Consider the following 14,058-nt stretch of genomic DNA (forward strand, 5'->3'; position numbering starts at 1 on the left):
GCTGCTTGGAGCCATTGGCTCGTGCCCAGCGAGAACAGTGCCACAGAGCAGTGAGGCTGGGGGTGCAGTTCCCCCGTCTCCAGCCCCCGGTAACTGCTCCGCAGCGCTGCTGGGCCTGGCCCAGCTCCATGTGGCTGGGTCCTGTTCCCAGACAGGCCCTTGGCTCTACCCAGGGCAGGTCAGACACACGCAGTAGGCTCTGTCACTGCAGAGAAATTGCCCCTGTAAGTCTGGTCCTTACCTTGCACTCCTGGGCAGCCTCCTCGATGGGCACCGCCGTGTGGGCGCGGTGAGCCTGGGACTCTCTGCAGATCACACAAATGGAGGCTTGATCCTCCTGGCAGAAGAGCTTCAGGGCCTCCTGGTGCCTCTCGCACCCTGGCTGAGCCTCGGGCGCTGGCCCTGCCGGGAGCCGCAGGCATTTCACCAGCTCCACCAGGTTGCCCAGCTGGTAGTTGGGCCGCAGGTGTCTCTGCGGGATGGTCTCTCTGCACTGGGGGCAGGAGAACTTGGGCTCCGACTCCCCCCAGCACCGGCTGAGGCAGGCCCGGCAGAAGTTGTGCCAACACTCAATAGATACCGGATCTGTGAAATAGTCCAGGCAGAGGGGACATGTCACCTCTTCCTGGAAGCTCCCAGACAGATCCCCGGCAGCCATGGCTCCTCCGAACACAGGCACCTCCCTGCAGGTTAGTTTCGTTTCCGGAGCAGAGGGAACAGTGCAGCCTGTTCAAGCTGTTCTTTTTTTTTTTTTTCCTAAGCAGGTTGCTCAACTGGGAGCCAATCACACTTGCTGGGTGGAAATGAAGAAAGAAAAAACCCCACAGATGTCAGAGACCAGAGACCCAGACATGCCCCCAAACAAGCACCGAGCTACCTATGAAAATTCCCAGGCAGTTACAGACACACAGAACCTTGCCTGGTTAAAAGTCTCAGGGGAGCCATGTTAGTCTGTAACTAAAAGAGGCTTAAAAAAACGAGCTTTTGTGGGCACCACCCACTGCTCCATGTTTGCCGTCTGAGGCAGTGAATTGTGCCATAAAAGCTCATGACACACTCCTCCCGTTTTTAGGCATAGGCAGGAACTGAAGGACAGTGTCCCGTACAGCAAGCTGGGACTGGGGAGGGACCCTCGGGTATCTATGCAAATCGTTTGCTTCTGCTTTGTTTGGGTGTGTTCACTGTCCTGCGGATGCAGTGGGGTTTTGTTCAGTGTCAACAGGCTGGTCCCATGGACATTGACAGTTACTGAGCGAAAATCCGCTCAGGTTTGGGGGTTTTCATCACAGGTTTTAATTGCAGCATCATCTGCTTTCTGGAGGGAAGCTGCTGCCCTGAGTCATTGTCCTTGTTGGGGAGCTGAAGGGGCAGACGGATTAACCCCCCCATTTATTCATGTTTCACAATCAAATTCTGTTCCCCTTTGCACCCAGTAAAAGCAATGTGCTGCTGAGGCACATGACTCACCCCATCATTAATGATCATCAGAGCCAGGACCCATTTGGGGACCAGTGTCCCCCAGCTGCTAAGGCAGGGCTGGCCACCTCCAACAGGCTTTTTACTGTGGGGTGGAGAATGGGGGTGATAAGAGATGCTACCCTCCCCCCCCAGGGGGCTGCTCTCTGCTTTGTTGCCCCATTTCCTTGGGCAGCACCCAGAGTGGTCACAGACGCCTGCTCCAGCCCCTCGTGTTCCCCTCTCCTCAGGCCCCACAAGCTCAGGCCCTGTGGTCCCAGGGGGTGGCTGCCCCCATTGCTCAGACACAGCCAAGGCCTGGATGGGTAGGTGGCTGTTCTGTGCCGACAAGGCACAACTGGGTCACTGGGATAGAGGGTAGAGTCACCCCCCCCCACTGAGACTCAGCCCCACTCTGCCCCTCCCAGCTGCTGTTCCCTCCACTGGCTCCATTCCCCCCCCCCCTCTCTGTGACTATGTCCCTCCCCCCGGGCGCCCTGCTGCCTGGGTCAGAGGCTGGGCCAGGCATGGGGGGGGGGATTGTGTGTGCACCGGCTGCCCAGGGATTCACTGCGTTTTGATCCGACTAACCCCCCCTCCCCAGTTTGCCCTTTTCTGTCCGACCAGTGTTCCTGCCCCCCCCCCCCCAAGGGCAGCTGCTCCCTGCTGGGGGGGGGGGGGTTTGATCCCCCGGCCCCAGAGCCCGCACTTCGCCCCCCCTTACTAAGGGCAGAAACTTCCTGGGGGCGGGGCCGCTGACGCAACAGGAGAGGGGGGCGGGGCGGACACAAGATCCCCCCCCAGCGCAGGGAAAGGCCCCGTCGGGCTGAACGCGCAGCAGCACGAGCCCCGCCCCCAGCAGCCGCTCTGGCTCCGCCTCCTCCCCGGCACGTGGGGACCCGCCCCCGTATTGTGACACGCGGTGCCCTGCCCCGCCCCCAACAGCTGCTCCAAACCCGCGGGGCGGGGGCGCGGCCAGGCAGCTCCGGGTCTGAGCGAAGCCCCGGCGCTGATCCGGGAGCGGAGTCACGGATGCGCTGCGCACGCGCGGTCTGACCCCGCCCACCCCCTTCCTCAGCGCCCCGGCCGGGTTTTCAATGCGTCTTCCCCCGCCCGTCGCTCCCAGGCCCTGCCCAGGCCCCGCTGGGATTGGTCCCCGGGCGGAGCCCGCAGCAGCGTCTGACTCCGCGCGCGGGTAGAGAGGCGGCCGCCACTGCGCATGCGCCGCGCCCTGCCCGGGGCGAGTTCTGGGGGAGCCGTTGGGGCCGTTACTCGCCGCGCTGCTGCGTCATCTCACACCCAGCCTGGCCAGCTCAGTGGGTGGAGCATGAGACTCTTACTCTCAGGGTCACGGGTTCAAGCCCCAAGCTGGGTGATTCCCTACTCAGCCTACAAACAATTCACTCCACACAGTGCTGGGTGTTGACAGACCTCGCTGCTCCAATCATTCCTCATGGAGTGAGGTTTTAGGGGATGTCAGGATAGTGAGGGCGCAGGGTCGCTACTGTGGAGCACTCCAGTATCTCCAAGGCGCTTTGCCTGCAGACAGAGCCTAGGAGAGAGAAAGAGGATTTTCTTCTCTTCAGTTCTGTCCCCACCTGCCACCCAGGCAGCTAGGCTGGGCTCAGTTCTCAGCTTCTTCCCTTTCTTCTCTACCTGCAGCTGCTGTGCTGCAAAGCAGGGAGCAGGAATGTCAGACGGGGCAGCACATGGGGCTCTGCGGTGTAATGGAAGCTTGTTGCACTTCTAAGCTGTGGTGCTCAGGGTGAGGCAGATGAGCCAATCAAAGGTGGTGGGTTCACAGCCCACCAGAGTCACTTTAGCTGCTCCCTGATTTCCAGGGCAGCTTTCATTGTATAGGCCACTCCTTGAAGGTGGCCAAACAGGTCTAGAAGAAGGGAAGAGAAACACGAAACATGGCTGCCCACCAGAAGCTATAATGCTCCACACAACAGGCAGCTGTGCTTGCACCCCCTACCCTACCACCAAACAGACAAGGCAGTGAAAAGTGGGAGGAGAAAGGGAAACCGAGCTGCCTCCTGGGGCTGCTGCTTTCCAGAAGTGTTATGGTGGAAAATGCTGCTGCCTCTTTGCCACCTCTGCCTCTCCCTGACATTCATGGATGCCCTTTCTCTGTCTCGCCCCCTTCCCATCACCTGGTCCAGAGGGAGCCAATTCTGTGTATTTCCAGTCCAGCCCAATTTCCTGCTCCCAACCAGACGATGACACAGGTGAGCGGTGGCACAAAGAGCTGCCCCCCATCACAATTTGGTACCACTTAGTTTTTCTCACCCTCAGCTGGCTGGGCAGTGCTGGGTTCCTCCTCTCACCCCTTGCTGAGCTTTAGGAAGCTCCGTGTGAAATGGGGCCACAAGGACACCAATAGGATACAAAATTTGAAAGTGTCTAGTTCAGGGGTTGGCAACCCCTGGCACATGTGCCAAAAGTGGCCAATTTTTCTTGGCATGTGAGGCAGGTGTTCAGCCCCGCCCCTCCTCCCCTGGCAGCCGGGGGCCTGGAGGGGGCGGGTGTTGCAGCTGCGGGAGTGCGAGTTGTTACCCCGTCAGGAGTTGAATCCACGGGCTGGTTGAGAACCAGAGGGTGGTGTCAAAACTGTGGGCAGGTTGGGAACTGAAGGGGGTGTGTGTGTTGCAGCTGCAGGCAACCTGGTGACCAGAGGGGAGGGATGTTGCAGCCAAGGGTGGGCAAGTTGCTGCCCCATCGGGGGTTAAAGCCAGAGAATGGATATGTGTTGCATATCCTGAAAAAAACTATCTGTCTTTGCACATGCAGGCTACGTCTACATTGGCCCCTTCTCCGGAAGAGGCATGTTAATTTCCAATTTCAGAATAGGGAAATCCACGGGGGATTTAAATATCCCCCACGGGATTTAAATAAACATGGCCGCCGCTTTTTTTCCGGCTTGGGGAAAAGCCGGAAAAAAGCGTCTAGACTGGCACGATCCTCCGGAATAAAGCCCTTTTCCGGAGGATCTCTTATTCCTACTTCGAAGTAGGCTTTCCTACTTCGAAGTAGGAATAAGAGATCTTCCGGAAAAGGGCTTTATTTGGGAGGATCGTGCCAGTCTAGACACTTTTTTCCGGCTTTTCCCCAAGCCGGAAAAAAAGCGGCGGCCATGTTTATTTAAATCCCGCGGGGGATATTTAAATCCCCCATGGACTTCCCTATTCTGAAGTTGGAAATTAACATGCCTCTTCCGGAGAAGAGGCCAATGTAGACGTAGCCGCATAGTACTGACTGGAAAAAACTATTGATCTTTGACTGTCTCCTGCTTTTCCCACGTGCACTAGCCTCGTGTTACTCTGAGGCCGCTGAAGCCGGAGGGAGGGAAGAAGCGAAGCCATCCAAAGAGATCCTGACAGCAGGAAGAATCATTTCTCAGCAACTTATAGTGGTTCCTAAGAAAGCAAAGTGAGTTGTTCACTCATTTCAGCCTTCTTGGACTGATGAATACGGGTTTGTTCGACATACAGACCGTGCTGTTTGTGCTCTGTGTTGTGAGAGCGCTGCTTGCCGCACGTCATGTGTCCTACGCGTTTTCAGACCGAGCATGAGAAACACGTCAAGGATGAGGCAGACAAGGCTGAGTCAATGGAACAGGCCATCGCGAGATATGAAAAGCAAAGCAGCATCTTCACTAACTTCTCTGTCAGTAAAAATCAAGCCAGGGAGAGAAGTTACAGACTCACACTTTGTGTTGTAAAACATGGAGAGCCATTTACAGAGGGAGATTATATAAAACAGGCTTTGCTCAGTGGTTTGGATGCTTTGTTCAATGGCTTGCCCAACAGAGACACAATCACCTCCAGAATAAAAGACTTGCCTTTGTCTGCCAGGCTGTGGTGAGGCGCAAAGGCGAAACGGCAGGAAACACTAACAAACAGCAGGCAGTAGCATTAAAAGATGCAGTGGTATCAGTGTCGTGCTTGAGGAGCATGTGGACAAAAACGACGTACCACAGCTAGCAGTTCTTGCAAGATACTGGGCCTCAGACAAAGTTCAAGAAGAGCTGTGCTGCCTACAACCCATGCATGGCACCGCGACAGAGGACGATACAGGGAAGATGTTTGCTATTCATTTTGAGGAAAGAGGAACTGACATCACAAAAATATTTTCTGTGACACCAGACGGTGCCCTGCTATGGCGGGAAAAGGGAAGGGATTTCTAAGTGTCATTGAGGAGCCCACTGGCCACCCGATGGTAAATGTTCATTATAGTATTCACCAAGAATAATTGTATTTGTGCCAAGATTTCTGACTCTGAGCTTAACAGTGGTACAGCTGCAGCAGTGAAGACCCTGAATTTTCTTGTTGCTCGATCTGCCTTGATGCATTGGCAGTTCCAAGCCCTGCTTGAGGGGACGGAGAGTGCGTGAAAGGACATTCCGCGTCCCAGCGGTGTTCGTGGATTATGCCGTGGGAAGGTTTGGACTCGCTTTATGGACTTTCTCAATGCAATCAAGAACTTTTTGCCAGAGAAAGGACAAAACTACCCCAAACTGGATGATGACAAATGGCTCGTGCGACTGATGTTTCTAGCTGACATCACCGCACATCTAAACAAACTCAACCTCGGTCTGCAGGGCACAGGCCAGGCAGTTCTGAGTCTTTTTGAAACTGGGAAGGCGTTTGTTGCAAAACTTGCCATTTTTTCTTGGGACATTGGCACCTCGAGTTGCTGCTATTTCCAACATCTGAAAGAACTATTGAAACATCGCCCTGTCAGCGTTGCTGAGATTAGAATGAACACGCAAGAACTCGCCTCTGAATTTTCGGTCAGATTTCAAGTTTTCTAACGTTTGGCCCAATGTTTTCCTTTCTAATCAAACCAGACAACTTTGTGGCCAGCAACATGGATTCAACAGTGCTTTAGTGGATGGGTGCTGAGGATTTCGAAATGCAGCTCATTGAATTGCAATGCTTAGACTTAAGGGTCTTGAAGTTTATGGATCTGTGGTGCACACTTGAGACTACCGAGACAGATCATGGGATCACTATCACGGCTGTTGGAATGCCCTGCCTGTGAAATGTGACTGTTTGAAGAAGGTGGCATTTTCACAGCTCTAAGCCTTTGGATCTACACACCTCTGTGAACAGACATTTTCACATATGTCCATCACAGAGCCAATTAACGACTGAACACTCAGAGGCTTGTGTGCTGCTTAAAGTATCAAACCACGAGCCCGAGACTGGAGAACTCAGCAAGGCCGAGGCTCATACTGAAAGGTAAGATCTGCATCTTTATTTATTTATTAACTACGCTGCTGTAAGTAGGACTTTAAAAGCATCACAGGCACTTGGACCCGTCCATACAGTTGAATAAGTCAAATCTCTGCACTCCATCTTGGACAGGTTGCTGACCCTGGTCTAGTTTGTAGCAAGGTACAGAAGCAAGAAGAGCTTCCTTTGCATTGCAAACTGGTTTTTCTTTCATTTTTTTTAAATCCGAAAATAATCCCTGGGGATCTGTGACCCAGCCACACAAACATCACTTTTCCCTTTTCAAATCACCGTTTTTCCATCCCACCTTGTCACACGGAACCTCTTGTTTTTCTCCCAGCGCTGCGCACACAAGCTCTGAGCTCCTGGTTCCTGTACTGCTCCCTGCGACGGTTTTGCACAGTAAGTGGATATGAAGGAGAAAGAGAAAACCTCTCCCAGGACAAGGAGCCGCTCCCTTCTCTGACTCTCCTGGGGCTCCCTGGGCTTCCATCAAACTCCTGGGGGCTCAGGGAAGGGGGTATCCCAGACATGCCCTTGGCTACCAGCAGAGAATTCCTGCCGGCTCCATGTGTCCTGCTGGAGAAGCCCCTAGAGGGGCAGGAGAAGCAGTACAGAGGCTTGCTGTGGGGTAAATGACAGCAGAGGACGATGGCTCCTCTTAGGGGGTTGTTTGGGTTGGTCTTGTGACCCTGGTGAATGAATCTGGAGGTTAATTGGAGTTTGTGTCAGTGGGTTTGGTTGGGTTCAGGCCCTTCCACTGGCCACCTCTTTGACCCAGACCTCTCTGAGCAGACCCTGAGCAGGGGGGGACCCCTGACTCCCTGTTCTGACCCCTGTGGCAGTGGAGAATGGACCCGGCTTCATCAGGTGCTTCTGAGCTTCTAGTGAAGGGTAAAAGCCGGGATGGTCTCAGGAGTTTCCAGAAACATGGGCCAGACTTTTCAAAACCCTCCCTCCACCAAGAGAGCCAGATTGTGTCCTTGCCTGGCAATGACAATGTTTCCCCTTGAGCCCAGGGACAAGTCACAACCTCAGTTCCCGCTGGGGGGCGTGCAAAGAATTTGAATCCTGACAGCCTCCTCAGCAGAGCTGCGCTGCCGCACCCCCCCTCCCTTGGCAAGTAAGTTGGAGGTAGTGGGCTTGGTGGGAGCGTGGGGGCCTGGCCCATGTGGCGGCTGCTCCTGGGGCCGGGGCTGAGGCTGTAGTGCATGGACAGCACCTTATCGTGCCTAACACGCTTTCAAGTCATGGCTGGACAAGGGCTCTCATCTGTGTGTGTTTTACTGGCTTGGTGTTTTTTTTCTCCAAAGTACACATTATTGGTTTGGTTTTGCTGCTCAACATCATTGCTTATTCGACGAGGAGTCCTGTGGCACCTTATAGACTAACTGAAGTGTAGGAGCATAAGCTTTCGTGGGCAAAGACCCACTTCGTCAGATGCATGTTATAGATGCATGTCATTGCTTATTATAGATCTTCTCACACAGCCGTAGCCACTGGAGTGTTCTCGTGAGAGACGTGGGAGGAAAAGGGGCTGCCCACTCCCAGGGCCCATTGTCGGTGTATTCCCCATTCAGTCTGGGCTCAGAACGAGACGTGTTTGATCTGAGGAGAGTAAAAACCCCTCGTGGATGGGGGACGTGGCTCAGCTGATTCTCAGGCATCTAGGAACAGGCTGTTTTTCTAATTCGGCATTTTTCGACTGTGTTGAAACAAACAAAAAACAGTTTCCCTCCAGCTGTACCGCAAAGAGCATTCTGAAGAGGTGACCTCGGGCCGTGTAAATACCTTGCCAAGCTCCAGCAAGACGACCAGACTACACCAGGCAACCAGCACAGTGGGCCCGTCAGGATTTCCCTGCGGTGGAGTGTGGCTGTGCCCCACCTGCTACAGGAATCCAGTGGTGACATGTGATTTGTTTTGTTTTGGAACATGCCACAATATAGGATCTCTAATAGCAGCATTCTTCAAAGGAATGAAAACGCCCATATTAAGGGAAATACCCACATGGACTCAGGGAGACAGGCTGAAAGTCATTTTTCATAGGCAATAGAATTGAAAAACATTTATTCAAAAGTTAGCTGTACAGAAGCAAGAAGTCTTATGTTTAAATATGATTCTTCCTGGCACACGCCCAACAAGCGCCCATGACCTGAGTGTTGGTGCACGAGATCAAACTCACTCTGCTCAGGGAGGGAAAATCTTAGGGGGACACAGGTTACAAGTGCTGCCGGCTGCCCCACGGTCACAGGGGAAGGCGACTTTGGCTCCTGTGGCTGGAGCTCTGGCTGGAAACCCCAGTGAGATCTCAGGACACAGACTGGTACAAATCGCTCCCTGCTGCTGCGCAGCTTCCAGCTTCCCCCATCCCCCAAACCCTGATTGGTTAATTCTGTGTCCTGCCACCCCCACCTCTGCCTGTCCCCAGCCCAGTTGTTAATTCTGCCTGTGCCCAGCCCCCACCTCTGCCCCTGTAGCAGCCCAAAGGAGCCTTCTCCTTACCCCTCCTATCTCTGGGGCTGCAGGGAGGGAGGGGGAGGAACTTTCAGGCATCGTAGAGATGAGGGGCCAGGGGTTGGGTAATGGGGAGTCCTGTGAGGTCACAGAGACTGGGCTGTGTGAGGCCAGAGAGGCTAATTTCAGGGACACAATCTGAGCTGGCATTTCCACCCCACCCAGAGCCAGGGTCGGATTCTCTCCTCAGGGAGGGAGCCCGGCGGGAAAGTGAAGATCGGGGCCTCGGCACCAGCATCGATAAATGTCACCTGCCCCCGGTCACAGTCCAGACAAACCCGGATCCTGCGGGGGGGGCTCAGTAGCAGGGGGGTCACAGGGGAGGTGAGAGCCCAGAACTGAACCCCCAACCATTGCACAGCCCAGATCCCCCCCTCAGGGCTAAGGCTGATCCGTCCCTTCCTGCTCACAGACTCTCTGGCCACACCCACAGCCCAGCATAGCCCATCCCCCACCTCCATCTCCCAGCAATGTCTCCCCGAGGTGAACCCCTCATGGCCCAGGACACAGGGCCAAGTGTCAAATCTCTCTGGGTTGTGGGGCAGTTGCTGCCGTGGAAGTTCCCATCTCACACGTTTCCCATCCTCAGACAGGACAAGGTTGGGATTCGCCGTGTCTGGATCCAGAGTCACAGTCGCTGGGGAGAGAGAATCAGGGCGTGAGGGGCAGAGCTCAGCTCTGGGGGCGGCTGGGGCCATTTCTCACCCTCCCCAGCAGCCCTGTTGTGGCTGGGACAGGCCTGGGCCCCAGGGAGCTGCCTCTGCCCTGGGCCCTGAGACTGAGCCGAGCTGTCACTGCAGTGCCTCAGCCTGGGCAATGGGACCCGCTTCATCAGCTTCTCATTTGTGTGCAGAGGCTGCAGACTCCTGCCCCCCAGCTCGGGCTGCTCCACCCCCAGGGCCAGGCCCAGAGCAGGAGGGTTCAGTGGGGGGGGAGGGGACAGAGGAGGCAGGTTCCAGCTTTAACCCCCAGAGGGAAACTCCCTCCCCTGCTGCAGCCTCCACCCCCCCGCCCAGGGCACAGAGGGGAGGGGGCAGCGCGGGGGAAGAGCCGCCTCACCCCAGAGAGCAGGGCCTGGGCATTAGTCACCCCCAGGGCAGTGGAGGGTCCAGGGCTCCTCAGGGCAGCCGGGCTCAATGGGGGGAGCCCAGCTCTGGCTTCTGGCCTGGCCAGGGGCAGGGCTCTGGGGAAGGGGATCTGGGGTGGGGTCACTGGGAGGGGCCAGCACAGGGCAGAGGCTGGTGCCCAAGGAGGGGCTGTGCTGATCAGCTGCCCCGACACAAAGCGCAGCCCCTGCCTGCAAAGCCCCTGCCTGCAAACTGTGCCCATAGTGAGAAGTGGGGGGGGAGGGGTCCGACCATCCCATTTCTTAAAGGGGGCAGGACATGGCTCCTCGTCCTTCTGATTCAGTCCCCTGGGGCGCCTCACCACTCAGTGGGCAGGTTTGGGGCTCTGCCTGTCGTGGTCGCTGGGGGTTTGGTGGGTGACTTGAGCTACAAGCTCAGGAAGGTGTTTTCAGTCTCCACTCGAAACCTCACCCTGTCTGAAAGCTCCCAGGGACTTTCCTCCTACTCCCTCCAGTGCCGAGGGCAGCATGTCTGGTGAGGGAAGGGAGAAGAGAGGGGAGACTTCAGGAGTCCGTATTGCCCAGGACATCCCCAATCCTAACACACAGACCTGGGTTTTCATTACAGCAGAGACACAGTTGGGTACGTCTACACTGCAGAGAAGATGGAGGCTGCGCCTGTTGATCTCCCAGGGCTTGAATTAGCAGTTGAGTGAAGACAGCTAATCGCACTGAGGGGTGCTCGTGTCAGTGCTCATAGCCCTCAATTCATGAGGAGTAAGGGAAGTCGGACGGAGAATGCTCTTCCCTTCTCTGTCTGCTGGCAACAGCCAAGTTAAGCTACATCAACTTCAGCTACTCAATTAATGTAAGTTGTGTAGATGCACCCTCAGGTATTTAATATAAAAGGGTCTGAAGCCTCCTACTTCATCCTTCACTCAGGCCTCTCCCAGCAAAGGAACCAACGTCCCTGCAGCCTCGCAGCCAGCCCAGGACAATGTGTGAAGAGATTCGCTTTCTCATCAACATCCCTCCTGCCCTTCAGACTCCATAGGGTTTGGCTCATTCACTTCCTGATATTTGTCACAGCCTAAGCCCAAATCCTGCCAAGATTTTGGCCTCCAAGTAACTTCATCCACTTGGGTCCTTTGACACTAGCGGGAGGTTCAGAGTTTGTGAACTCCTGGCTGTACCTGTGAGCCGTGGGGTCTGGGTACTCAGCGTCTCCACAGAGAGCAGCACGGAGCTGGGCGTGTTTCTGTCCATGTGTCGGCCATTTCGTGCTCCAACAGTCGCTGTTATTACAAAGTGGCTTTTGGAACAAATAAGGTTCAACCCGAGTGTCTGGGACACAAGTGGGCGCCATTCTCACCTCACAATTCAACAGAAGCCTCATCTAACAAGGAACCAAATGACCAGCATCGGTCTCTTTCCTTGGCCTCAGACACTTCACTCACTCGCCCCTCCCCCGTCCCTTCCCGGTACCTGTGAACTGACTCAGTGTCTCCGACAGCGCAATCGTTTGCCGGGAGAAACCCCTGACTCGCTCGTCCAGTTCAGGAGAAATCTCTGGCGGCTGGAACGGCCCCGTCTCACATCTGGGGAGAGACAACGTTACATGGTGACACTGCACCGAGTGACTCAGTTCTCCAGCTCTGGCCAGTGAGTCGCTGCTCTGCTGGGCCTGGAGTTCGAATCCCTCCAGTTCTCCCAGCCCGAGAGCAGGGACAGCGCAGCCCTTGGCCCTGCAATGTCCCCTCAAAGGTCCCATGAACAGTCTGCAGCTCTGGCCTGGGGAGACCAGCTGGGGGACGAAAGGGGAATTGAGTCTCCACGGCCAACTCACCCATTGGCCTCCAGGCACTGATGGGCAGGAGGTTCCCAGGGGAAGGGCTGTAGGAATCTGCCCACTAGGGACTAGACTGAGACACCAGCTCCCCCCTCCCCAGCCCATTCCCACAGGTCTCCAAACAGCCCTCGGGTGGGACAGACTCTGGGTCCCTGCTGCCCTGGGCTGAATGTGCCCAGTGCCCAGCAGTGACAGGCCCATGTCCCACCCCACAGCCCTGAGGCAGCCAGTCCCCAGGGAGGTGACAGCTCCAGGAGACACTTGAGGTCAGACTGTGCCCTGAATGGGGAATTCCAGAGTCTGCTGGGCCAGGGGAGAGCCGCAGGCTGACGCTGATCAGAGATTTGTGCCCAGCCTGTGACCTTCCCCTCACATCTGGCTGCAGAGCCCTGGGGAGATGTGGTGCCAACATCAGCTCCAAGCTCTTCCCCTGCTCTGTGCAGTGTGAGGGGAGCGAGAGACACCTACCTGCTCAAGGTGCTTCTCACGTCCTAGAGGGGAGAGAGAGAAAAGAATCTCAGTCCCATTCGACACACACAGGGGACCTCAGGGAAAGTATTTCGCAAACCTGGGAAGAGAGGCCCTGCCCTGGCCATGGATCCCCTGAGCAAATGGGGCTTTGCCATCTCTTAATAGCTCTGTGCCTGTAACTCTACAAAGCACAAGAGTCACTCACATGGCAGCAATGCACCCGCCGAGTTACACCCAGATCTGACAACTGGACTCCAGGGCTTGTTATTCAGGAGCCCCCCTTCCCTGTGTGAGGAGCTGGGATGTTTCTCCCTCAGTCTCACCTGCAGGAATTCACTCGCTGGCTTCTGACACGTCACCTCCAGCTCACTGATCCGCTCGCTGAGATGGGAAATCTGAGCCCCAGTCCCTGGTACAGCTCCCGGCAGCAGTGCATTCTGGGAGATTCCCACAGGCTGCCTGGTGGGACTAACGGAACCGTGATGGCTGGTCCGTGCCCAGGTACCCACTGGCACAGGTCAGACCGGCACCAGGCAGCTCCAGCCTGGGGGTAGTTCTGCTCCATTCCAGTCTGATCCCTGCGCTGCCTGGAGTCCTGTTGTGGGTGGACTCAAGGCGTTCCAGATCCCACACAGTGTCCAGCCCAGTGACCTCCTCTAGCGCTGGCTGCAGCATCTGAGTTTAACCCCTCATGGAGCAGCCCAGGAGTTCAGCATCCCAGTGGGAAACCTCCTCTCCCTGCTGGGCCTGGGCCCGTAGCAAGGCATCTTTCCCTCCTAACTCACACATTTCATTGCTGAGGTAGCAACATGGCCTAGTGGTTAAGCTCATGGACTGGGTCTGGAGTTCTATGCTGAACTCAGCCACTGGCTCACTGAGTGACTCCTGAGCCTTTGTGCCTCAGTTTCCCTCTCCACATTTTGTCTGCCTAGACCAGTGTTTCCCAAATGGTGCTCCACAGAACCCTGGGGTTCCGTGAAGTGGAACTCAGGGTTCCGTGAAAAAAATCTACTCCCCTGCCCTCTACAGAACCCGTAGGCAGCTCCCATTGGGGCTTTGCCTGCCAATCAGGCTTCTGGGGGCATGCGACTTTGGCCCTCCACCACCCACTGCGGCTGCCCCATCCCTGCGCATGACGCAGCCCCTCCTCACTCCATAGGACTGCCCTGTCCCAGTGCCTTGCAGCCTCCTCCTCCTCGTGTGCAGGCGGCAGCTTTTACAGTGACTGCTACTGCTGGGAGGGGGAGGGGTGGCCAGAGCCAAGGAGCTGCTCCTAGACCTTAGCGTTTTTAAACTGCCACCTGCGTGGAATCTGGCTTGGGCTCTGCTGCCCTCCCCCCCCACCTGGAGTGTGCTTGGGCTCACTGCCCCCCATGTGCTGCTGCTCTCTCTCCCCTGAGCCCCTCCCCAGCCTGCTGAGAAAGTGGCAGAGTTTGATCTGGCAGGGAAGGTTGGGGTTT

The 14,058-nt window shown here is 56.0% G+C and overlaps 2 protein-coding genes across 4 annotated transcripts in view; both read right to left on the reverse strand.

The window, feature by feature from the left end:
* LOC142821620 (zinc finger protein RFP-like) overlaps positions 1-14,058 on the reverse strand; it is a 244,336-nt gene that overhangs the window by 228,004 nt on the left and 2,274 nt on the right. The window lies entirely within an intron of this gene.
* LOC142820483 (butyrophilin subfamily 1 member A1-like) overlaps positions 9,263-14,058 on the reverse strand; it is a 646,031-nt gene continuing 641,235 nt past the window's right edge. The window contains exons 2-5 of one of the 3 annotated variants that reach the window (XM_089771187.1): positions 12,596-12,618; positions 11,764-11,876; positions 10,751-10,810; positions 9,263-9,849 (exon numbers count right to left, since the gene is read on the reverse strand). In XM_089771187.1, coding sequence (XP_089627313.1) covers positions 9,338-9,849; positions 10,751-10,808 — 570 coding nt within the window. In that variant the 5' untranslated portion in view covers positions 10,809-10,810; positions 11,764-11,876; positions 12,596-12,618 and the 3' untranslated portion in view covers positions 9,263-9,337. The other 2 variants (XM_089771186.1, XR_016347348.1) reach the window with 2 other exon arrangements.

Source organism: Pelodiscus sinensis, chromosome 19 (genome assembly GCF_052426305.1).
Source record: "Pelodiscus sinensis isolate ZL-2025 chromosome 19, ASM5242630v1, whole genome shotgun sequence".
NCBI lineage: Eukaryota > Metazoa > Chordata > Testudines > Trionychidae > Pelodiscus > Pelodiscus sinensis.